The sequence below is a fragment of the Canis lupus genome, chromosome 4 (assembly GCF_048164855.1).
Source record: "Canis lupus baileyi chromosome 4, mCanLup2.hap1, whole genome shotgun sequence".
Lineage (NCBI taxonomy): Eukaryota > Metazoa > Chordata > Mammalia > Carnivora > Canidae > Canis > Canis lupus.
In genome coordinates this window covers 44201677-44228371 of record NC_132841.1, presented here as the reverse complement: position 1 = coordinate 44228371, position 26695 = coordinate 44201677, and the positions used below count along the sequence as shown (strand labels likewise).

At 42.5% G+C, this 26695-nt stretch overlaps 1 protein-coding gene, 1 long non-coding RNA gene and 1 pseudogene across 9 annotated transcripts in view; 2 read left to right on the top strand and 1 right to left on the bottom strand.

Moving 5' to 3' along the window:
• Nucleotides 1-26695, top strand: part of TENM2 (teneurin transmembrane protein 2) — a 1505907-nt gene that overhangs the window by 1453377 nt on the left and 25835 nt on the right. For all 8 annotated transcript variants that reach the window (XM_072824231.1, XM_072824230.1, XM_072824229.1 and 5 more), the window contains 4 exons: nucleotides 993-1147; nucleotides 2329-3203; nucleotides 9832-10007; nucleotides 11504-11739. In XM_072824231.1, coding sequence (XP_072680332.1) covers nucleotides 993-1147; nucleotides 2329-3203; nucleotides 9832-10007; nucleotides 11504-11739 — 1442 coding nt within the window. The remainder of the gene's footprint in view (nucleotides 1-992; nucleotides 1148-2328; nucleotides 3204-9831; nucleotides 10008-11503; nucleotides 11740-26695) is intronic.
• The window catches only part of LOC140632336 (uncharacterized), a 49878-nt gene continuing 36174 nt past the window's right edge, over nucleotides 12992-26695 (bottom strand). Inside the window, exon 3 of the long non-coding RNA XR_012029854.1 lies at nucleotides 12992-13175. This is a non-coding gene — a long non-coding RNA (uncharacterized lncRNA). The remainder of the gene's footprint in view (nucleotides 13176-26695) is intronic.
• LOC140631569 (TOX high mobility group box family member 4 pseudogene) lies at nucleotides 24727-26693 on the top strand (annotated as a pseudogene).

Below are 26695 nucleotides of genomic sequence, written 5' to 3'. Positions count from 1 at the left end.
GGAGATTTCTGACTGTTGCCAGTCATAGTCAGAGGGAAACATTAGCTCCATGAGCCAGAGTGCCAACTGTGTGGGCTGGAGACAGAACAGAGCCCAGTGGGAGCCTCCAACCACTCTCAGATGTTCATGTTAGACAATAGTATGTATAGTCTTAAGCACAATCCCTGACATTTTCTGAGTGCCCAATAAATTATAACAGTTAAGAATGGGTATAATCTCCAAGGACCTGGGATTGGGGGGAGGAGAAGTGTTCTCAGAACCTATGGATCTCTGTTTGAAAAGGACCAAGGATACGTAGGGTTAAAGACCGATTGGTCCTTTGATGGCCCAATTCTTATTAGTATTTTTAGCTACCACTGAAGGATCTGACAGTATGAATTAAGAATGAGGAGCCTTGGGCTTGGGCACGAGGGTGAACGGGCCAACGAAATAGAAGCCACTGCATACATCTTACCAAGAGAGTGCTAGCACAGGTGTTCCCCCAGGGCATACCGAGTGGAGTCAAGGCTTAATTGGGAATGTTTCCTGGAGGATATATTTTGAATTGGGAGTCTATGACTACAAGAATCACTGTTTCTCAACCTCATTGTTGTAATTAGTTGTGAAGGGTATTCAAGTAATTTACTACCAATAATTTTTCAAGTAATGAACTTGGGAAATAACTTCTTTTCTGAAGAGAGCAGATGCCAAGTTATTTCCCCAGTCATTCATTTGCAGCCTTGGTTCATTTGCAGCCCAAAGTTCATTCTTCAATTGGGTGGTAATACAGCCAGCACCCCAGGAATTATGCAGGTCTCAGCACAGTACTCATGAGAAAGGGTGTTACCTTTAAAGGTTAAGAGCCACTGCTCTAAGACTACTAATCCATCCAGTGAGGTCCCTGGTCCAAGAAGATCAAGAAAGATAACGTCCAATAGGGCATCCCCACCTACACCATCCTACAAGCCCTACTCCTTGCCAAGAGACATATTGCCACTCTTTATCTTAATCAGGTATTGCAGTAGACAAGAATGGGCTCATGTACTTTGTCGATGCCACCATGATCCGGAAGGTCGACCAGAATGGAATCATCTCTACCTTGCTGGGCTCCAATGACCTCACTGCTGTCCGGCCACTGAGCTGTGACTCCAGCATGGATGTAGCCCAGGTGGGACTTCCTTATTTCTCATCACTATGCCACCTCTGGTTCTTGGCCTGAAGTCTCACCTGCAGCCTGTTTGGGTTGAAAGTGAAGTGGGAGGAAGAGATATAGATATGGATTACAGGTTTGTTTGAAGAAGGCTTGAGATGAAGTAGACAGCAAGATGGAATGAGAAATGTCAGATAGGAATGAGAGAGAGTGCAAGAGAAAAAGGAGAGCTGTGGAGGGGGAAGGAGGGAGTTCTGCTCAGAAAGTGGAGCTGGTGACACACTCCAGCCGTGGCAGATTACAGGGTAGGAGTTACTGTGTAATTACCTCTCTTACCCATCATTATTGCAGGTTTGAGAATGTACTATACTGTGTTATATGTCAATCAGAGCTTCCCTGTTAATCTGAAATGATTGCATCCTCACTATATAAACCTTTACTTTGTGCAGTAGTAAACTAAAGCAGAGCCATCTACAATATTCCTTCAAGTGATATTCCTTTAGTATGGGCTCTTTAGGGGGCAGAAAATAGAGGCTCACTCAAATGTATAGCAGGAGAAACTGGATGTTATATGTTTGCCCTTCCTATAAGGGCCTGTTCCACCTTCAGTCTACCTCATTAATTTCATCTCAGATTCCACAGCAAACTGACAACTTGCCACTGAGATTGTTGCTTCAGTTTTGCAGAGAAGGTCCAGTTCATCAAGCAAATGCTCAACTTGTAGTTCAGTAGCCAACCTGTGCATTGGTGGCCCTTGGGTCAGGGCCACCTTCCAAACAGCATGGCTCCTTCTGTGCATTAGATAAAAAGTGCTGCCTCTAAATGAACATAGCCTCTTTAGTGAGCAGAGGATGGGATGGATTACATTAGCCCCTTGTGCAGTGAATTACCTATACAACTGTACATGATGACTCTGACCTTGTTCTAATCATCTGGGGCTGAGAAAAGCATCATGGGTAGAGCTGGTGACCTACTGTAGCCACAGCAAGTGATATAACGGATGCTTGTTACATGGCCTCTTCTTCATTGTGTACACTCGACATGGGCAGTAGGCAAGTGGTTTGATAATGGGCACTTCTCATACAGTGTGGGTAAAAAGTCTTTTTTCCCCAGCTGCATAAAACCAATATACGTGCCCTCCGGTTAAATGTTGGGCATATTAGAGGCTGCTCTTTAATTTGATGCCATGTCACCCACAGGTTCGCCTGGAGTGGCCAACAGACCTTGCCGTCAACCCCATGGACAACTCCCTGTATGTTCTTGAGAACAACGTCATCCTTCGAATCACTGAGAATCACCAAGTCAGCATCATCGCGGGACGCCCCATGCACTGCCAGGTTCCTGGAATTGACTACTCACTCAGCAAACTAGCCATTCACTCTGCTCTGGAGTCAGCCAGTGCCATTGCCATTTCTCACACTGGAGTCCTCTATATCACCGAGACGGATGAGAAGAAGATTAACCGTCTACGCCAGGTAACAACCAATGGGGAGATCTGCCTTTTAGCTGGGGCTGCCTCAGACTGTGACTGCAAAAACGATGTCAACTGCAACTGCTACTCAGGAGATGACGCCTATGCAACTGATGCCATCTTGAATTCCCCATCATCCTTAGCTGTAGCTCCAGATGGAACCATCTACATCGCAGACCTTGGAAATATTCGGATCAGGGCGGTCAGCAAAAACAAGCCTGTTCTTAATGCTTTCAACCAGTATGAGGCTGCATCCCCTGGAGAACAGGAGTTGTATGTTTTCAATGCCGATGGCATCCACCAGTACACTGTGAGCCTGGTGACGGGGGAGTACTTGTACAATTTCACTTACAGTGCCGACAATGATGTCACTGAATTGATTGACAATAATGGGAATTCCCTGAAGATCCGTCGGGACAGTAGTGGCATGCCCCGCCACCTGCTCATGCCTGACAACCAGATCATCACCCTCACAGTGGGCACCAACGGAGGTCTCAAAGTCGTATCCACACAGAACCTGGAGCTTGGTCTCATGACCTATGATGGGAACACTGGCCTTCTAGCTACCAAGAGTGATGAAACAGGATGGACAACCTTCTATGAGTAAGTACATTTGTAAAGTATTTCTCAACATCACCCTACCCTAGCTGGCAGCAGGATTGGCTGTCCACGTAGCTTTTAGAATTATTTAGTCACATTGTCTTCCTGACTTAAAAGTCAACTTGTAGCCTCAAGATATTCATGTCCCCTCTCTCCCTGACTCCTGAGTGACTTGCACTATTGGGTCTCTGATACTGAACATCCTCCTTACAGGGGCTGGTGATTCCTTTTGCCTGCTTGCCCTTCCAATTTCAGGATATTGGACATGCACGGCACCTGGGAGAGCAAGTGCTCATTAACTTTGCTGATTATTCATGTTTGCCATGGGTGCGGAAATTAGAATCTAAAAGGCAAGATCCTGGTGGGACTCCTGTAATTTGCCAGTAGGTCCAGCAACACACTTGATTGCACAGACAGGTAGATAAACTCTGAATTTCCTCCTTAGCAGAAGCAGATCAATAGAGATAAAGTGCTAGGTATATTAAAAGATGTGAGAGCTGGCCATATTTCCCCTAACAATTATCTCATACTTAATAGTCCTGCTGTTTGTTTTGCCAAAAAGCTGTTTTCTACCATTCCTGCAGGCAGCACTTGGTCACACTGCCTGTCACTGCTGCCAGTATTAACCAGTGGGATGCTGGTTGGGGAAAATTGCTAAGGGTGATTCCCCCAGTCACCGCTGAGACTGTGATGGAATTTGCAAGTATCTGACCCTCCTTGATGGTGAAGGATCCGATTAAGCTTGCGTTTGGAGTCCTTGCTTGCTTTCTGTCTAGGTGTTGCTGCTGGCTGAGAACTTAGTAAGGTGGGGAGGCGTTGTTGCAGAGGGAAATGGGGGATGAGAGAGAGAACAGAAGACCCATTGTGGATAACTCCTAAGTCCAGGAATGTTCACTTCCAGTTGGTAGGCAAATGGGTTTGGGAGAATGAAAAGGAAGCTGTTGCCACCTGCTGGAAATTTCCTGTATTGCAGAATTGCTTTCCCTTGCTCTCTTTTTTCTTTGGGCAAAGCTGTCTTTCTCAGATTTCTGAAGCATCCTAGCATCCTTCAGGGCACTGGGACTTGATCACACTTTACCAGTCAGTGACTCTGTCCCTGAAGGCACCGTCTGAGTCCCATCTTTAGCTCTCACACCAACTTAGGTTAAAACTATACTATAACCCAAATACCTCGTAGATTATCACATTTCCCGCTAGCAGTTCCACCTAAAGATCCAAGTGTATTTCAGGGATAATTTGTTGGCTGACATGATTGAGGACAAAACAGTGTCACTCTCAGGAGGCCAGTCTGAATTAGGCCTGACTTCTTAGAGACCATAATAAAGAAGCTCGGGCTTAGGTGCATCTTGACAGGCTAGCTCTAACTGGGGGAGTATTTTCCAGGAGTTCCTAGTTTAATAAAAAAAAAAAAAAAAAATACACACACACACACACATATGTATGCAGAATGCTTTTTTTAAAAAAAGTTCATGAGTTACATGTAAACTGCTTGATTTTTTTTCTGTCTTGTAGAGCTGCTTTTTTGATAATGTAGATAAATCCAATTATCACAAATTCTCAATTATACAAGTTCAAATGCATTAGGTTTTCTTGTTCCTCCTAAAAAGAGGGCTGATTCCTTTTGTTTTGTAGTAGTTTTACACATGGTCAGCTGGGAAAGAGCAGCCTGTCTCCATCCCTGAAAGGCACAGGACTGTACTTAAAATTACAACCACTCCTACATACACACACACACTCTCTCTCTCTCCCTCCTTTATTTTAATCCTTACCACTTGTTACCATCTGACATACTCTGTATTTTAAATCATGGTTTATTTTTGCCCTGTCCATCATGTACACATCATAGAGGCAGGGATTTTCATCCATAGTCATGTCCCCAGTGCCTTGAACAATGCCTGGCTTATAGTAGGCACTCAGTAAATACTTGCTGAATAAAATGAATCAAAAGCACCCTTTAGCCCCACATGGGCCAAGGCTATAGTGGTTCTATTGAGTGGCCTTGAGATCCCATTATTGGAACTCAGAGCTCCTTCCAACTATGTGTAGACTTACTTGCAAAGAGATCTGATTCTGAAGATACTCCACAGGCAAATAAGCACAGCTGTAGAAAACTTACTATTCTTTGAAAGTTAAAGAGAAAATGTTTTTCTTCCTGTAGATCCTGAGATCCTGGCCTCAACCCCAATCCTCTGTTCCCCAAAAAGTAGACTCTCCAGTTTCTATTACTGTTCTCATAAAGAAGCACAGCAACCTACACCATCATACATGTCCAGGTGCACTGGAATTAAAGCTTTGCCTGGATCCCAGATCATGGAACTCCTCATATAGTCTCTGCTTGGCTGCATGAGTTGAGGATATAGTCTGGTACCTAGTACTCCATTAGGCACCCCATACGCAAACACTTAGAAGTGTTTTATTTTCTAACTTGTTTTTATTGAGGTAAAACTGACATACTCAAGCATATAATGTAATGATTTGATATTTGCATATATTGTGAAATGATCACCACTATAAGTCTAGTCTACATCCATCATATACAGTTACCAAAAATGTTCTCCTTGTGATGAGAACTTTTAGGATGTATTCTCTTAAAAACTTTCAAATATGCAACACAGTATTATTACCTATCACCATACTGTACATTTATCCCCACAATTTATTTATACATGGAAATTTGTGCCTTTTGACCCCCTTCACCCATTTTACTTATCTCCCATTTCAGGTAACCACCAAGATGTTCTCTGTGTCTATGAACTCAGGGTTTTGTTTGCTTTAAAGATTCCACATATAGGGACTCCTGGGTGGCTCAGCGGTTGAGCGTCTGCCTTTGGCTCAGGGCATGATCCCGATCTGGGGATCGAGTCCACATGGGGCTCCCTCTGAGGAGCCTGCTTCTCCTTCTGTCTATGTCTCTGCTTCTCTCTCTGTCTCTCAGGAGTAAATAAATAAAAATCTTAAAAAAAAAAAAAAAAGAAAAGATTCCACATATAAGATCATATTTGGTATTTGTTTCTAACTTCTCTCACTTAACATAATGCCCTCGAGTTCCATCCATGTTGTCACAAATTGCAAGATTTCATTTTATGGCCGAGTGGAATTGCTAAGTCATATGATAGTTTTATTTTCAATTTTTTGAGGAACCTCCTACTGTGTCCCATAATGGCTGCTCTAATTTACATTCTTACCAACAGTGCACAAAGGTTTCCTTTTCTCTACATCTTTGCCAACACTTATTTCTTATCTTGATAACAGACATTCTGATAAGTGTGAGGTAATGCCTCATTATGGTTTTGATTTGCATTTCCCAGGATTGGTGGTGTTGAGCACCTTTTTATATATATGTTGGCCCTTTGTGTGTCTTCTTTATTCAGACTCTGTATATTCTTTAATCCAGTTGTTCACTTTTTTTGCTATTGAATTGTATGAGTTCTTTTTATTTTTTGATATTAACCCTTTATCAGATATATGATTTGCACAAATTTTCTCCCATTCAGTAGGCTGCCTTTGCATTTTGTTGATGGTTTCCTTTACTGTGCAGAAGCTTTTTAGTTTGATGCAGTCCCACTTGTTTATTTTTGCCTTTATTGCCAAATCAAAAATTGCCAAGACTGTCAAGAAGATTACCACCTAGGTTTTCTTCTAGTTTTATAGTTTCAGGTCAAGTCAATTTTTGTGTATTGTGTAAATAATGGTCTAGTTTCATGATTCCGCACATGGCTGTCCAGTTTTCCCAACACCATTTATTGAAGAGACTGTTCTTTCTCTGTTGTATATTCTTGCCTCTGTGGTAAATTAAGTGATCATATACATATGGGTTATATCTGGGCTCTCAGTTCTGCTCTGTTGATCTGTATGTCTGTTTTTATGTCCATCCGATACTGTTTTGGTTACTATAGCTTTGTAATATATTTTGAAATCAGGGAACATGATGCCTTCAGCTCTACACATCTTTCTCAATATTGTTTTGGCCATGAGGCATCTTCCCTGATTCCATACAAATTTTAGGACTGTTTGTCCTATTTCTGTGAATAATGCCATTGGAATTTTGTTAGGAATTACACTGAATTGTATGGACATTGTAATTTCTCCAGTCTACGAACATGGAATATCTTTCATCAATGTCTTGTAGCTTTTTGTGTAAGAAGTCTTTTACCTTCTTGGCTAAAATTTTTACTAGGCTTTTGTTATTTTTTTTTTTGATGCAATCATAAATGGGATTGTCTTTCAGCTAGTTTGTTACTAGCATATAGAAACACAACAGATTTTTATATATTGATTTTTGTATCCTGCAACTTTACTGAATTTATTGGTTCTAACAGTTTTTAGGTTAAGTCTTTAGTTTTCTAAGTTTTCTATATGTAATATATCATCTGCAAATAATGACAGTTTTAATTCTGATTTGGATGCATTTCTTTTGCTTCCTTAATTGTTCTGAAAGCTTTCAAGTTCGATGTTAGCTGTGGAACGTTCATATATGGCCTTTTTATGTTGAAGTACATTCCCTCTTTACCCACTTTATCATTAACAGATGTTGAAATTTGTCAGATCCTTTTCCTGCATCTGTTGAACCATCCTTGCATCCCTGGAATAAATCCCATTTTCAATATACTGTTGAATATGATTTTCTACATTTAATTTAAATATGAATACGATTTGAGTATTTTTGCATTTACATTCATCAGAGATATTGGTCTATAATTTTCTTTTTGTGTGGTGTCCTTGTCTTGTTTTGGTAGCAGATTAATGCTGGCCTCATAAAATGGGTTTGGAATAGTTCCCCTCCTCTTCTATTTATTGGAAGAGTTTGAGAAGGATTGCTATTAATAAGTCTTTGAATGTTTGGTAGCATTCACCAGTGAAGCCATCTGGCCCTATAGTTTTGTTTGTTGGAATGCTTTTGATTACTGATTGAAACTCCTTAGTAGTAATCTCTTATGATCCTTTGTATTTCTGTGGTATCAGTAGTAACATCTCTTCTTTCATTTCTGATTTTATTTGTGTCCTGTCATCTTTTCTTCTTAGTGAATCTAGCTAAGGGTTGTCAATTTTATCTCTTAAAAAAACAACTCTTAGTCTCATTGATCTTTTGTCTTTTTACTCTCTAATTCATTTAAATACCTTTTGTTTCTAGTCATAAAACACAAAAGTAAGGCATATTGGTTAGAAATAATTCCTAAAATATGGGAACACACAAAACACATGCAGAAAAACTATCCTTAATGTTGAGATATCTATATTTTGAGAAAATTAATTCTACATAGACTCATTTTTCACCCCTGTATACTATCAGGGGAATATATTTTTCTGCTCCACTCTTTCTATTCAATAATATATACATGTTTTCATTCCAATAGATAGAAATCACTGTCCTCAACTTTGATGGCTTTAGAGGTTTTTACTTCATGGATAAATCCTTATTTAACAAATCTTTGATGAGTAATCATTTAGGTTATTCTAATTTGTCACTATTAGTAACTAACATCTTTGTTTACCTAAGAGGCAGTTTCCTTAACAGATAAGACGACAAAAGGGAGCCCCTGACTCCCATCTGTATTTACCTGGAAAATTCTGGTGGTATAACCCACCTATTGCCTAGAGCCCTGGGCAAATGATTTGGCTAGAGCCAAAAGCTGGGCTCCCTGCTCAAAGTCCTCCCCCTACCCACCACCTTTGACCAACTGGTCATGCAACTTAATGTGGTTCTGTTCTCAGCCTTCAAACATCCCCAGAAGCAAAATTTCTTACCATGTTTTCTCCAATCACTTACCAGGTCTGCATTCCTTTATTCTAAAACCACTTATCAAGCACCATCTATATTTGCTTTTGTAGTCCTAAGAAACAAAGTCAAATAAGCTGCAGTGGCTCTGTTCACTAGCTGTCCCACACCCACATGCTGTACAAGCTTCGATTTCTATCATTCAGAACCCACCAACTTTGTCTTTATCCCCAGTCCAGGGGGAGTCACATGTAGAGCTCAAGCAAACTACTTTCTTTGCTTCACCTTCCTCCCCTTTCTAGTAACATCTCATCTGGGAAAGCTCAAAGGCTTCTACATCCAGACCTTAAAGGGCCTAAGCTTTCTACTTAAAATGGATCTTCCAGAGTGGGAAAATGTTCTACCGAGTGGAACAGCAAGACTTTTTGCTAAAGGAAGTGGAAAAAATAACTCCACAGTTATTTTAAGAGGAGAATAAAGATGATTTACATGAAGGAGAAGGGCCCAATATCAGGCAACTTTCTAGGATCAGAACTTGATCACCAGTATACCTAAACTTCAGTGCTCAAGTCAAGTCATTGGGAAAATGGTCTAAGGTGGCTGCTTGGGGAGCTGTGGTTTAGGGCTATAAACCCAGAGAAAGAGGTATAGGCAGCCAAACCTACTATGCTTGAGCCAAGGCATGGAGGTGGCGCTTGGCCCAGGGTGACTGTCCAGAGGACTATGAGTATGGAAGAGCAAGGACATAGATGGTCTCCAGTGCCAGGTCTTGCTAATGGTACCATGGAGCCTCAGTGTGATATACTACCCAGCCACTCCACCTTCCAGTCTCTCTGGCCCTTGTGTGGTTCTAGGTGGTGGGAAAGGCTTCAGCTCTAATAAATGTGCTCCTAAACCAGTGTGTCTGTCCTCCAGCTATGACCATGAGGGCCGCCTGACCAATGTGACACGCCCCACGGGGGTGGTGACCAGTCTGCACCGGGAAATGGAGAAGTCTATCACCATTGACATTGAGAACTCCAACCGTGATGACGACGTCACTGTCATTACCAATCTGTCTTCAGTAGAGGCCTCCTACACAGTGGTACAAGGTGAGCTCCCTTCCCACTAAACTCACCTACAGACCCCAAGTAAGCCTCGGAAGACTTTCAGAGACCAGAGACGCCCATTAGCTTGCTATTTGAGTCAAGTGTCCACAGCAAACAAATTCTACAAGAGGTCAGTCTTGTAGAAAATGGCTTAATCAGATTCAGGAGAATGTCATCTATACTAAACGAAATGTCTAGAGATTTGGGGATGTCTATATATTTATCTGAAAATGTCAGTTGTCAGCCCCACTTGCTCTTACCTCTCCATCTTTAGCACTCCCCACTAACCCAATACACACAGTTACCTTCTCAAAGGTTATTTATCCCCTTGGGTTCACCTCTGCCTTTTTTGGTGCCATTCTGATCCTTCTTCCAAGTACTTGTTTGTTGAGTTGATTGTCCTGGAATCAGAGCCCTTTAGCAATCCCTTGCCAAGATCTCAGAGATTTCTGACCACCCCATAGTTACTAGTACTGTTTGACATGACACACAGTCCAGGACAAGCACAGGAGCTGGCAAGAAAGGGAATTGCGCAGATTAATTTTTCTTTTAATTAAGATATAATGTCAGTGGGCTAGCCCGTTGTCAGAGGATAAAAGTGTCCTCTCAGTAGATAAATGGTGACATTTCTGGACTATTATCCCACGACAGAGCCTGTTTCAATGACTCTATTTCTGCTCTGCCAAATGATTAATGATGTAGATTCTGTCTTTCTGCATGATGGCTGCAGTTGCAGAAGTGACAGATACACATTTGCTCAGTATCCCAAAAGCCAGCATCTCAGAAGCCAGCCCAGCTGGACTCCTTTGCCCAAATAATCAGGAAGCAATATATCTATAAAAGGAGTTTCGGACTCACATTTCCTTCCTGGAACTTTTCGATAAGAAAAAAGGTCAGAAGTCTGATTGACTAGTGTAGATTCCCTTTGGGAAGATAAATGCATGTTATCAGCACCCACTAGCTCAGTCTACCTTATGCTGTTTGAATCTCTTCAGAGTTTTCTTGAGTAGAGGTGGCATCATAGTGGAGTCAGCAGCAGAAGCATGAGGAGCAGGAAGGTTGCTTTTTCTCTTGATCTGATTTGTAGCTAGCCCATCAACTTCAGGTTAGATGGCAGTAGACAAAAGGAAAAAAAATTAGTCTTTCTTTTCCCATTTAAGCTAAAATATATATGTTAAAAATTAGAGATTTGATTGACACAAATTGTGTAGGCAATAGACATCTTTAAAGGTACTATTAATAGTCTTCAGTGAGTAAAAGAAAAATATCACAGCATAATTATTTCTGGAGTGCCACATATTAATAATGTTTTTCTTTCCACGGATCAGTAGCATCTCTGCTACTCACCTTAACATTGTATGTGTGCTAATTGAAGGCAGCCTTACACTGACAGCTGCAAAGTACCATGGAAACCTATAAAAATAGGGGTTCTGTTCTCTTATGACTAATAGAGTGGATAATTTCTTTCCCTATCCCCACCCCCACTTACATTTCTCCAGATCAAGTGCGGAACAGCTACCAGCTCTGTAATAATGGTACCCTGCGGGTGATGTATGCCAATGGGATGGGTGTCAGCTTCCACAGCGAGCCCCACGTCCTAGCAGGCACCATCACCCCCACGATTGGGCGCTGCAACATCTCCCTGCCCATGGAGAACGGCCTAAACTCCATTGAGTGGCGCCTAAGAAAGGAACAGATTAAAGGCAAAGTCACCATCTTTGGCAGGAAGCTCCGGGTAAGTGGTTCCACCCAATCTATCACCTCAAAGTAGTAGGGGATACACCCTTTCCTCAAGAGCTGAGGAAATTGCCCAGGCCCCAAGCCTCCATTACTCTTTTCTTCCCTGGAAAAGATGAGTCTTTCCCTCAGAAGATAGAATCCATATCCCTCTGGGGGGAGGGGGGAAAGGAAGAGAAAAAAATGGAAATTTACCTTACACCCTAGCTAGGGACAGCTTCAGTCTTCTTATCACACTTGCCATCTTCTCCCTCAGCTTTCACTCTTTGACCAATTTGGCAAACAACTTGGTGCCTGGTGCCTACTGTGTACTGAGTAATTTGATGAATACTGGAAAAACAAAAATCTTAAAATCTTATAATGTACTCTTTATACTCAATGAGTTAACAATCCAGTAGAATATATAGATGCAGGATAATTCAATGGGTTAAGTGAGAGGAGCATCCAGGACCTGATAGAATCACAGAGGAGATGTCAGCCAGCCTAAAGCAATCAGGGAAGGCTTCCCAAGAGAAAATCACAAGCAAACCACAGTAGAAAGTTTTAACCAACCATAGCTTCCCCAGACTAGGCAGCTTACCAACAAATTACATCTTTTAAAAACTAACACACAAAACTCATTAAGGACTTTCATGATGCAAGCACCATGTTAAATGCTTTACTTATTTTCAACAGCCCCATGGGGGTACTTACCTCTGTTTTTCAGATGAGGAAACACAGGTTCTGGGAAGCTACATAACCTGTGCAAAGGCACCCTGGCTAGAAAATGGCATAGCCAGGACTTGGTCCCAGTTCCATCTTTGTGTCTGGCTCACTTGCCAATATCCTTAACCACCAAGCCCACATCTACCAGATTAAATTCTCAGTCATCCAGATAATCTGATTCCTGCCCTAGTCACTTATCTGGCATGAGGAGGGACTGATTCTTAATATCATGCTAACCCCTTTCCCCATGGCGTGAAATAATTCTAGGGATCCCAGTCCTCATTAAATTCGGCACGTATTTACTGAACGCCTACTACAAGCTAGGCACTGGGGATCTACATGGCACACCAAGCAAAATCCTTACCCTCTTGCAGCTACAGTCAGGGAGTGGGGGTGGTAAATGGGGGAGATAGGGACAGGAGGGGCAGATAGTACACTAATAAATAAAGTAACTGCAGATTAAGATAAGCACTGGGAAGAGAATAAACAATGGAGCACGGCCGAGTTCAACTACTACTTTGGAATCACAACACTTGAGTAGTAACTTTGGCCTGTTACTGCATTGAAATCTACCCAGGGGACACTACCTCTTGGCAGGGCCAGACCACTCCATATTAAGGTTCTGCCTTTGTCTAGTTGGAGCTTCATTCCTCACATTAGGTTATCAGTAGTCTCCCATGTTTTTCTTCCTGTGCTGGTATCTGCAAAGTTGCAAACGGCAGTATCTTCCTAAAGACAAAAATGAAATGAGATTAGTAGCTAAATCCTTAATGACTGGATTTCAGGGCTGTATAATTGATTTTTGATATGCTGCACTGTAGAAGTTGATTATAAGTAGTAATCGTGCCTTTTCTCTGATAAATCAGTTATGCATTTTGACTAAGTTTTCAAAATAAAGATAAATGTGGCCCTAAAATAAAATGGTTATAATCCCAACTCTGAATATTAAAAATCTTAATAATGATACTTGTGGTAATTAGCAGAAGTTAGGCACGCAAGTCTTATAACTGAATTTCTGCCAGGGTTAGATTTGCTGGCATCATGTTTATGCAAATCAAAACACAGCTTTATCTATCAACACCTCAACATTTAATTGTCTGGTGTTAGTTCCTGTAACAATAATCACATATCCATTTAGCTCTCTTAAATGAAAATCACTATGAGATTATAACAGGTTGAGTGGACTGAAAATGTAATTTGAAAATGAGGGAGAAAGCCTGGAATTTATTTGCATCTCATTTATTTTAATTCAATTCATAAATTGTTTAGTGAATGAAATAAAAGCAACTCTTGGAAATTGCAGGGGAGCAATTGGAAGAAGGTATAAAAGAAAGATGGAGCATGATGTGGATTAAGAGAACCAGGCAGTGTCCTTTTAGTCAGGCTCTTCGCGAGCCTAGGGCAGGGAAGTTTGCAGTTTCAAATCAAAGGTACCTTGGCCCACACAAGGCAAGCAGGCTCTTCTCTCCTTACCTCCAGTCCTAACGTTCTTTTCACTCTATCTTGAATTCCATTGTCAAATGGGGCCCTGAAATTTTTCATTCATTTGTTCAGAAGATTACTAGAATGGAGTCTTAGCAGAATGCTGCATTTTACAACTATAATCATTTTCCTGTGTATAACTAACTCATTTCTTTTTAATTTTCTCTTTAAGTCTCCTCTGTTTTAGGCTGCAAATTAAAGCAATATTATAATTTAAAAAAAAAAAAAACATGTTTGCTAAGTGCTGACTATATGCCAAGCGCTATGGAATAGACTAGAGAAAGAAAACTAAATCCTTGCCAGCAAGAAGTTTGCATTCCAGTGGAGAAGACAATGTGAATAGTGTGGTGTAAACTGTAATACAAGCAATGTCACAAGGAAAGCAATAGCTCGTTGCATCAGAAAAGGATGGACTGAGGCCAGATAACAAATAGGACCTCCAATCTCAGGAGCCAACCACATCACGGTCCCAATAAGAAAGGCAGCTTGTCCTAGGGGTGACTCACTGAACTTGCTGTCTTGTGATCCCACCACAGGAGGCAAGTGACCTTTAAGGTTGCTCTGGAAGGACAAGGGGCTGAATGAGCAGAGCTCATTTCACCCACCCCAGTGAGAACACTTCAACTGAACTGCAAGAAAGCCTAGGAAATGTTGTCTTTCTTGAATGGCTAAGGGAGAAAAAAATGAAAGAGTTGGTGAACACATAGCAAGGTCTCTGCCATCTCTATCAGGATGAGCTTCACGGAAGAATTGGAATCAGTTCTGAAGAGCAGTAGGAATTAGCCCAGCAAAGATATGGGGAAGGGGTGACCAGACCAAAAGTGCTGCCTGTAAAATAACAGAGAGGTCAAAAAGGGGAAGAGCATTTCAAGAAACCTTAACTCAGTTTGGCCAGAGGGAAGGGGAATGTGTTACACTGTGGTACAAACAAAGAATACATTGGCCAGAGGCAGCACATGGAACGGAATATTTTGCTAGGCTGACATTTATCCAGAGGACTGTGGGGAACTCTTCCAGGGTTTAATTAGCAGAGTGATGTGTTGGGATGTGTCGTCTTAGAAGACCTCTCAAGCTTTCTCAGGTGTGGAGGAAGATAGATTAGAAGGGGACAGGATAGGAAGAGAGGGACAGCATAGAAGCAACTGCAGTAATCCAAACAAATAACTAAATCACTAAGAGTAAAGAAAGAAAAGAGGGGGAGACATTTAGCACACATAATTAACAGGATTTGACAAGTAGCAGAGTTGCTGTATCATGCTCGCTTTCAAGGCTTCCTCTCGATAACCATATGGATTGGGAAACTGAGTGGCTACCTAGAATTTGTGAACTGGCCTGCCAGGCTCTGTGAAGGAGAGAGGCTGGGGACTGAACCCCAAGACAGAGATGTGACATGCTGGCAGCCCCGGTCCTGCCTCTTGGAATGGGGAAGAAACTGTTGCTCCTTCGTTAAAAGTAGGGAATTTGTAGAGAATCTATGGTGAAGTAACGGAGGGTATCAAGCACTGAAGCAAACAGATCTACCTTTCTCAGGGACTGTCCAGCTCCTAGGAGTCTGGCTAAAGGAGTGATGTGAGGACCCAAGGCTCTGAGCTTCCCTAGAATTCAGAGGAAACCAAAAATCGCAATGAAGCTACCATGATAGACCCATGCCCAGTGAAATTCTAAGCCACCTAAGTAGCTCTTTTTCTCAGCAACCCAGTCAGGGTCATCTCATGGGTGAGGAAAGTGTCAGTGACATTTCCATATAGGTTGGTGAAATGTAAGATGGTGGATGGGTAGACCATCAAAGAACCACATCCTTCCACCAAAAGCTTTATGATGCTTCAGCAAAACTTAGAGTATTAGTCCCTTCTTCCCTGCCCAAACTCAATGTGAGAATAATTTTCATTTTGTCTCCCAAGAACATCTCAAGGAATCTCATTTGAAAGAGTCTTTTCCACTCCACTCCTTTCTCTGTTCTCTCTGGCCTTTCAAAAACACACGGAACAGTTGCATCAGGGCATCTGTAAGCTCCATAAGCACAGGAACCACCTCACCACTATGTCCCTGGTGACAAGTGCCATGTGGTAAGCACTCAGACAACAAGTGAGGAAGGAAGAAGTGATGACCATGCCTCCTGAGGGCTCCTCCTTAGAAGGTGCATATGTGTGAATTCTGCTCCCCTAACTCACCCAAAGCAGGAATGAGTTCACAAACACATTTCCCCTATATCTGTCAGGAATCTTTCTATTGCAAAAGATAGGAAGCCCACTCAAACTAGAGTAATAAAAAAGGGCATTCATTGTCTTGCCTAATGGGCCCCCACAAATCCAAATGATGTCATCAGGCTGACATCTCCCTCTCTTTTTCTGTCTTTCTCATGGTCCCCTTCCATCCCCCAGCATTATTTCTCTTGGCAGTTGGCCTCATTTACTTCCACAGTAGACCAGTGACCTCTTCACACTGGGGAGTCAGAGTTGGCCAAAGGTGACTTCAGGCTGACATCAGCTTAGCTTAGTGAACATAGAAGAAAGGATCTCCCACAGCATTTATACTTAAAAAAAGAAATCACCTCAGGTGACTGACCTAGCACAGATCTATGATCAGCCAGTATTAGGTCACATGTGGACACATGTACCTTGTATTGGACCACCTAAACAGGAGAAGCCATACAGAAAGAGGATGCTACACCCAAAGAAGGAAGGAATAGGTTAAATCACAAACATGCACACACACACACACCCCAGATATATTCCACATTCTCCATCCCTCCAGAGACTGATCATAAGGCAAACTCCTGGCCTTGAGGATCTGTTTATGTATCATCCCCCCTCACCCCACCTTCCCCACCAGCAAGTCTTCTTTCTAGATTTTTTTGGAAGAGAGAGCAGAAACCAACCCCTTCTACTGAGATTTAAAACTCCTGCTCCTTAAAAAAAAAAAAAAAAAAAAAAAAACTCCTGCTCCTTCCTGAAATGGATTCAGTGCATGATTGTCTCTGAACAGGAAGCATACAACCACCCTCCAGGATATTTCCTCTTGATTATGATTTACACAGAGATTGCAGAAGCAAGAAACAACTACATGTGTAGGCAGCAGAACAAAAGAAAAATCACTTCCAAGATATCTTCCATCATGATATTGGCATTAGTATCCTTCCCCAGAAGAGGTAGGAGTTAGTAATTTTGTTGGGGTTTCTATATGATTAATATGACATTGCAATTACACACTGCTTTGTGTTAGTTTTACCTTTGTGGCAAATGACATTGACACAGGAGTGAGGTGGGAGGCAGCTGTACATGCAAACACACACGTGTGAACTCAGTTCTGCATGAGGCCCACTCAAGTAGCTCTGCTAATATTCACAGTTACCATGAAAGCGTGAATTTTACCAGCCCCTTCCTGCCAGTGTTTTCATTCTGCACCAATATTTTATATTTCAAACATCTATGCATCGGCACTGTATGACTCACTCAGTGTATACTGGTGAACAAAACAGACAAGACTCAGTGTTATATTATGAGTAGTGCTTGTGCAGACAGGACTTGTAATAAATTTAATATCAGCTTAAATAATATATCATTAGAAGGGCAAGCCTCTGCAAATGCATTAAGCAATGTGTTCCCCAAGCAAGTATTACTTTTGGCTGACTTGCTGTTTTGGAAGGTATGGTGGAAAAGTGGAAAGACCCTGTGCCGTAGCAAAGAGAAACAGATAATAATCAAATAAATGAACAAATAATATAAAGAAATTGTGATGGGTGCCATGAAGAAAAATACAGGGTGCAGATAAAAGGGAATATCTGATTTAGGTTAGGCCACTCTAAGAAAATAAACATTTGAGCTGAGAACTGAAGAGTAGGAATTTTCCAGACATGTGATGGGAAGCAAGCCTCCTATGCTAGTGTATCAGCATGTGCAAATGCCCTGAAGCAGAAGAGACCGTTGCTTATATCCTAAGCAGGAGAGCTAGTATGGGTGGAGCAAACTAACTGGGGGCAGGGTCAAGGAGAAAGGCCCTTAGTGACCCTGGGAAGGATCTTAGAAATATGCAAGTCCTTCCCAGATGGACACATTGGCGAATGCAAAGGAGCATTCATCTGCAGACTAAACTATCTACCTTCCTTCTCAGAGGCTGAAGACATGCAACATACTTGGATTCTGGAAAGTTCAGGTTGAGAGATGACTAGTACAAGCCTGTTCAGGTCATCCAGGCTGAGCCTACATACCAGATGCCTCTCTTGTCTGCCATATATGTACCAACAGACCACCCACCTCTATTAGAATATTCCCACAGCATCTGAAATGAAGTTCTCTGCCTGAGCAGGGCCTTTGCTTACTACTCAAGCTTTCACTTGCTGACCTCCCCATCTGGAATATTCTCCCCAACTCTTCTCGCCCTCACCTGTAAAGTCTTAGTCATCTTTGAAGCTCCCACTGAGATAGCACTTCCTCTAGGACACAGTCCTTGTGAGCCTAGTTCTAAGTGTCCTTCCTCCTTCCCGTAGTTTCTTCGCTATGTTTACTCTCATTATAGCTCTAATGTTTTCACTGTTGGCTCATGTGTCTTTACCCTCCTCTGTAACTTCCATAAGAGCAAGGACCATAAATGTCTTGCTCTTTTCTTAAAAAAAGATTTTATTTATTCATGAGAGACACACAGAGAGAGAGAGAGACAGAGACATAGACAGAGGAAGAATCAGGCTCCCTGCAGGAACCCTGATGCAGGACTCGATCCTGGGACCCTGGGATCATGCCCTGAGCCAAAGGCAGACACTCAACCATTGAGCTACCTTGCTCTGTCCTAAGTGCTGATCACAGTAGCAAGCATATAGTAAGTGCTCAGTAAATATTTAGTGAATGAATGAATGGGATTTTAGGTTGATGTCATGAAAATCCACTCTTTCCAACCTCTATTAATTCCAGGTTTGGGGAGCCTCCCAGAATGACTCTAAATGCTCTTTAGAATGAAGTCCATTATTTGGAGATCACAGATGTCCCAGTTACATTCTCTCTTCCCAGTTTTCCATATTAGAACATTAGATCATCAGAATTGCCATGGTTCTTATAGTGGGTATGATTCAACCCCCTTATTCACTAATATTTGTTGAGTACCAAGCACTTTCAAAAATAATATGGACACTAAGAAAAATACAGTCCCCACCTACCAGAAGCTCACAGGCCATTACAGATAAGGAAACTGAGGTTATTAAAGGTAAAAGACTGCTTTGCAGTGACTGACAAAGCTAATCAGTGTCAAAACTGCAACTCAAATTCAGATCTTTCCACCTTTCTACTTCACCATCATCCAAAACAGCAGGTCATCCAAAAAATAATGTTTGCTTAGGGAATACATTATTTAATGTGTTTGCAGAAGCTTACCCTTCTAATTATGCATTATTTAAGCTAATATTAAATTTATAGCAAGTTGTTTTGTCTGCACAAGCACTGATCCCAATGTAGCATTGAGTCTTGTTGTATGGCAACTGGAGAGAGCTGCTTTATAAATCCCAGAGGACTGACCCAGGAAGAAAATGAAGATGTCATCTAGCCCTGGCTTTCCCTCTGGGTAGGTGAATACCTAAACTCTCTAAGGCAGGAATTCAGCTTTTCAATATCTCCAGCCATGGAAAATCTCATGCCCTCCCTCCTTCACCTTTTTGGGGTTTCCCACACTCCAAACATGACAGGCAAAATATTCCTCAGTAAGCTTCACTGAAGCCTCTCCTGCTGTGCTCCAATGCCTTTTCCTGGAGGGGATCCAGCCCGGTGTTAATTTCCTCCTTCATGTTTCTCAAATCACCAGCTCCCGTCATTGCCCCTCGAGCTAAGTTAGAGTCACTGGTTATGGGCCCAGCAGGGCCGTTTTGACGACAGCGTTTCCTTTTCTCAGGGTTTTTTACGAGCTTCCTTGTGACAGGCGTGTGCTTGGTGAGATCAAAACATTCTGGGGGGAGATTCCATAGGGGAAACTACTTCCCAAAGTCTGCCCTCTGCAAAAATAAAAACCATGCTAAATAGCTGAGTTTTATTAACTGGGGAAGCCAGGCTGAGGAAAATGCCCGATAATTAAAAATAATGGCTTCCTTACAAACACAAAATTGTATTAATTTAAAAATTGGTTTCTCTATCACTGAATACCTACCAAGCTGGCTGGGAAGGGAATTGTGCTGATCCTGGCAGTGAAAATAATTCAAAATAACTTTTATGTTCTCCAGGAAGCCTCAAGGTTAATTTAAATATTGTTAGATGGGTAATTTAATTCAGAATAAGAGAACAGTATGGCTAAATTAAAGCTCCTGCACACTCTAAACTGGGGGCAGATGCCCAGGAAGGACTGAGCATGCCTGTCCAACCCCCCAACATCCCACAACCCACAGATGAGGTACCTCCTCCTCTTCACAAATCGCACCCTTATAATTAAAGATACTTGATTAGATCACACAACAGGCCTGAACTTCTTGGCTTAGCTCCCAGTAAATTTATCATATTTAATTATTAGAAGGATTGGGCATTTTAATAGAAATTATACATTTCAAAAGTTAACACAGAGTGACAGGACCAAGATGGCAATATAAATTGTCCCTGACTTTGCTCCCCCCTCATAAGAATAACAACTGTTGGTAGACAAGACACCACTGAGACAATTCTAGAACATGGGAGTGAGGCTAAAGTTTTCCCCTGAACCACAGAGACCAAGACAGATTGGATTAGAAGGCTAAGAGGAACAGCTACACACTGACCACATTGTCCTTCCCCCAGGCCAGTGTGACAGCGTGCAAAGAGCTCTTTTGTGGGCCTTCAGGTCCTCTGGAGGGAAAGAGAGCCCAGAAGGGACATCCAGCCCCACTATACACACACACACACACACACACACATGCACACACACACGCACACAGTATTCTGGGTTACTTTGTGAAATCCCCTACTCAAGTCTTGCCCAACGGTGACTACAGGAGAATCTACATGGCTTGGCCCCTAGGAAACTGATTACAATAGAGAAGAAAGGAGAAGCTTGCAACAGCCAGCACATGGATCTTGGCAGACCAAGTTCCTACCCACAGAGCCCAAATAGTACTCCCAATCAGCACCTCATTTGCAGAACCAAGCTATTGCTGTAATCTGACTATGGAACTCAGCAGGGTGCAAATTTGCCTGATTCAGGTCCTTAAATGAGGAGTCTCACTGGCCCTGGAGCCCCTGCCCATGCACTACTGAGTATGGCTCCCAGCCCAATTTGACTGGAAGGGCTGGTGAAAACACCTAAAAGCTGAGTAGCCCAGTAGTGACAAGTTGAGAGGAAGGCAGACAGAGCCGATCACCCCCAGAGCAAAGCCAGTACCAGACAGGAAGAGTTCCCCCGCTATGCCCACAAAGAAGTTAGTTTACAACTCCACTCTGTTTAGGATAACCCCTGGCTACTCCCAACCAGAAAGCCCATTCAGAAAATTTTGAAGGTTCTTAGAGTGGGCCCTCCCACTGTACCCAGGCAAAGAAGCTGAATCAAAGCCACACCCACTACTGAGGGTAACTTACCCCCTGACTGGCCAGAAGGGCTGGCGGAATGCCTGGAGGTTACTTACCTCAGCAAGCTCAAGCCAAAATGCAGGCACACAAACTGATAGGCTACAGAGCAAAGCCAGTGGCCCTATTCAGTCAGGGAACTTGGAGGAAGAGTTGGCTTGAATCAAGACCACAAAGAGCCTTGCAAGTTTTGGAATTAGTCCTGCTGCACCTAGACAAGGAAACGAATTCATAGCTCTGATTATTGCTGAATACAGCCTTCAGCCTGCTCTACCATGGAACCTAACCAGAGCACACAGAAAGCTGCATAGCCCTTCTTACAATGGCACTTGAAAAGAAAGCACAGCTATCTTTCCCCAACTGAAGAACAAAAAGAGTACCCCCAATCAAGACAGGGAATTTAGTGCAAATTCTTCCCTGATTTGAGTCTCCAAACAACAAGCTTTGAAGGATTTAGATCCCATCCTGTTGTCCTTCCAGGGCAGAGAAGCTAACTTATAGCCTATATAACTATATTCTGACTGAATATAGTACCCAGTCCCAACAGTCTAGTAAGCCTGACCAAAGAACTGAGGAACCATGGTGCCCATCCTACAGCCTCAACTGGACAAAGAACCAAGCCAATAGTCCATACCAACTATTGTCAGCCAGCAGCACACTTCCTCACCCCCTCACCCTGACCTCAAAGTTCAGGCAGTTGCCTTGCCCAGAAATTAACCCTGAAGCAAGACATTCCTGTCCAAAGACATTACCAGCAGGCACATCCAGAAACCCAAATTGGGCTGACTAATGAAGAATTGCCTCTACCAAAGCAAATCTTTAAAATCTTGAGGAGGAGACTACTTACTCAAATGTGCAGATACAAATGTAAGGAATTGAGGATCACAATAAATCAAGTAAATATGACACCACCAAAGGAAACTAATGAAGTTCCTATAACTGACCTTAAAGAAATGGATATTTATTAACTGTCAAAGAATTAAGAATAGTCCTCTTGAAGTTTAGAGAACTATAAGAACACTTAGACAACTGAACAAAATTAGGAAAATGATGAATGAACAAAATGAGTTCAATGAGTTCAACAAAGAAATAGAAACCAAAGGGGGAAAAAAAAACTAGACCTGAAAAATACAATGACTGAAGAATTCAGTAGAGTGCTTCAAAAGTAGACTTGAGGGGGCAGCCCCGGCAGCCCCGGTGGCGCAGTGGTTTAGCGCCACCTGCAGCCCAGGGCGTGATCCTGGAAACCCGGGATCGAGTCCCACGTCGGGCTCCCTATATGGTGCTTGCTTCTCCCTCTGCCTGTGTCTCTGCCTCTCTCTCTTTCTGTGTCTTTATGAATAAATTTTAAAAAAAATAGACTTGAGAGCAGCCTGGGTGGCTCAGCAGTTTAGTGCCGCCTTCAGTCCAGGGCGTGATCCTGGAGACCTGGGATCGAGTCCCACATCGCGCTCCCTGCATGGCGCCTGCTTCTCCCTCTGCCTGTGTCTCTGCCTCTCTCTCTCTCTCTCTCTCTCTCTCTCTCTCTCTGTGTGTGTCTCTCATGAATAAATAAATAAAATCTTTAAAAAAAAAAAAAAAGTAGACTTGATCATGCAGAAGGATCAATAACCTGGAAGATAGGACATTTGAAATTGCCCAGTAAAAAAGAAAAAAGAATGGTAGTAAAAAGAAAAAAGAATGAAAAGGAGTGGTGAAAGCCTACAGAATTTATGGGACATATTCATAAGAAACAATACTTGCATTAGGGGAATTCCAGAAGGAGAAGACAAAGAGATTTATATTTAAAGCAACAATGGCTGAAAATTTCTCAAACCTGGAGAGAGAAATAGACATCCATGGGGCCCAAAGGCTCCCAAATACTTGAACATAAATAGGCCAACACCAAGACACATTATAATTATATTGTCAAAAGTCAAAGACATGGAGGTGCCTAGCTGGCTCAGTCAGCAAAGCATGCAACTCTTGATCTTGGGGTCATGAGTTCAAGACCACGTTGGGTATAAAGATTACTTTAAAAAAAATCAAAGACAAAGAATTTTGAGAGCAGAAAGAAAAAAGAAGTTCTGCTCAAGGGAATATAGACTTTCCTGAACAAACAAAACCTGAGGAAGGCACTATACCTGCCTTACAATAAATGCTAAAGGAAATTCTTTAAATAGAAATAAAAGGATCCTAACTCATATAAAAAAAAATTTAAAAAGATGGCCACCTGGCTGGCTCAGTGGGGTGGGTCAAGCATGTGACTCTTAATCTTGGAGTTGTAGGTTCAAGCCCCGTGTTATGTGTAGAAATTACTTAAAAATAAAATTTAAAAAAGTAAGAAATTATAAAACTCCTTTTAATGGTAAATATGTAGTCATTGTTAGATTCTATAATATGTTAATGGTGGTATGGAATTCACTGGTGAATTCTACCAAATATTCAAAGAATTAATATCAATCCTTATAAGACTCTTCCAAAAATGGAAAAGGAACAAACTCTTCCAAACTCCTTTTATGAGGCCAGCATTACCCTGATACCAAGATTAGATAAGGACACTACAAGAAAAGAAAACTACAGGTAATATCCCTGATGACCATAAGTGTAAAAATTATCCACAAAATACTAGCAAACCAAATTCAACAATACATTAAAGGGTTATACACCATAAGTAAGTAGGGGTTTTTATCCAGAAATACAAATATATTTCAACATCTTAAAATCAGTCATCGTGACATGTTATATTAACAAAATTAGGGGATCCCTGGGTGGCTCAGCAGTTTAGTGCTTGCCTTCAGCCCAGGGCATGATCCTGGAGTCCTGGGATCGAGTCCCACATCAGACTCCCTGCATGGGGCCTGCTTCTTCCTCTGCCTGTGTCTCTGCCTCTCTCTCTCTCTCTCTCTCTCTCTCTATCATAAATAAATAAAAATTTAAAAAAAAAAGAAAAAAAAATTTTTTTAAGTTTAAAAAGAAGAAAGACTCCCCACCCCCCAAATATGCAATCTAATTCTATACCTTAAGAACTAGAAAAAGGACATCCTGAACCCAAAGTTACTAGAAGGAAGGAAATGAAAAGCAGAAATAAATAGAGAATAGGCAAACAATAAAAAAGATTAACCAAACTAAAAATAGGTCCTTTGAAATGATATTTTAAAATGACAAACCTTTACTACATCAACCAAGGAAAATAGAGGACCCAAATCAACAAAACTATAGATGAAAAAGGAGACATTATAACTGATACCACAGGAGTCCGGTGGGGGCAGGGGGAGCAATGAGGCGGCTGAGATGGTGGTAGCCGTTATGTGAAGATGGAGTTTCCAAGAGGAAATGACAATGAGCGGACAATCCCCTTCCGGTCGGGGGCTGAGACATTCCATACACCAAGCTTGGGAGATGAGGAATTTGAAATCCCACCTATCTCCTTGGATTCTGACCCCTCACTGGTGTCTCGGATGTGGTTGGCCACTTTGGGGACCTGGAAGACCCCTCCTCCTCTCAGGATGGCAGCTTTTCAGCCCAGTATGGGATCCAGACATTGGACATGCCTGTGGGCATGACCCATTGCTTACTGGAGCAGGGCAGGGGGGCTCCTGAGTGGGGACTTGACCATGGACTTGGACCATTCTATAGGAACTCAGTATAGTGCCAACCCACCTGTTACAATTGATGTATCAATGACAGACATGACATCTGGCTTGATGGAGCATAGCCGGTTGACCACCGCTGATCAGTCAGAACTGAGTTCTCAACTTGGTTTGAGCTTAGGGGGTGGCACCATCCTGCCACCTGCCCAGTCACCTGAGGATCGTCTTTCAACCACCCCTACACCTACTAGTTCACTTCATGAGGATGGTATTGAGGATTTCCAGAAGCAAGTTCCCAGCCAGAAGGCCATTGTGGCGGAAGCAGGAAAAAAGCATAAGGCCCCAAAGACGAAAAAAAAGAAAGATCCTAATAAACCTCAGAAGCCAGTTTCGGCATATGCTTTATTCTTTCATGATACACAGGCTGCCCTCAAGGGACAAAATCCCAATGCCACTTTTGGGAAGGTTTCAAAAATTGTGGCCTCCATGTGGGATAGTCTTGGAGAAGAGCAAAAACAGGTGTATAAGAGGAAAACTGAAGCTGCCAAGAAAGAGTATCTGAAGGCTCTGGCTGCATATAAAGATAATCAAGAGTGTCAGGCCACTGTGGAAACAGTAGAATTGGATCCAGTGTCACCATGACAGACGCCTTCTCCACCTCCTATGGCTACTGTTGACCCAGCATCTCCAGCACCAGCCACAACAGAGCCCCCTGCCCTGTTCCCTTCCATTGTCATTAACTCCACTCTTTCCTCCTATGTGGCAAACCAGGCATCTTCTGGGGCCGGAGGTCAGCCCAATATCACCAAGCTGATTACTACCAAACAGATGTTACCCTCTTCTATTACTATTTCTCTAGGAGGGATGGTTACCGTTATCCCAGCCACAGTGGTGACCTCCCAGGGAATCCAAACCAGTACAGCCACTATCCAGCCCAGTCAACAAGCCCAAATTGTCACTCGCTCAGTGTTGCAGGCGGCGGCAGCGGCCACTGCTTCTATGCAATTGCCTCCACCTCGACTACAACCCCCTCCACTGCAACAGATGCCTCAGCCCTGCACTCAGCAGCATGTGACCATTCTGCAGCAGCCTCCCCCACTTCAGGCCATGCAACAGCCTCCACCCTAGAAAGTTCGAATCAATTTACAGCAACAGCCACCTCCTCTGCAGATCAAGATTGTACCTCCACCCACTCTCAAAATGCAGACAACCTTAGTCCCACCAACTGTGGAAAGTAGTCCTGAGTAGCCTGTGAACAACAACCCTGAGGTCCATACAGTAGAGGAAACCTCTCCTGAGATGATCTGTGAAATGATCACAGATGTAATTCCTGAGGTTGAATCTCCTTCTCAAATGGATGTTGAATTGGTGAGTGGGTCTCCTGTGACACTCTCACCCCAGCCTCGATGTGTGAGGTCCAGCTGTGAGAACCCTTCCGTTGTGAGTAAGGACTGGGACAATGAGTACTGCAGCAATGAATGTGTGGTGAAGCACTGCAGGGATGTCTTCTTGGCCTGGGTGGCTTCTAGAAATTCAAACACAGTGATGTTTGTAGAGTAGTCCTTCCTGTTCTCCAAGCCAGTGAAGACTTATCTGCTGGGAATATGTCTAAGAGCCTCTTTTTAAAACTCAAGCTGAGCTTCTGGTAGTGCCTGATCTCTACCATAATGGTCTTCGTGCTTCTCCCTGTTCT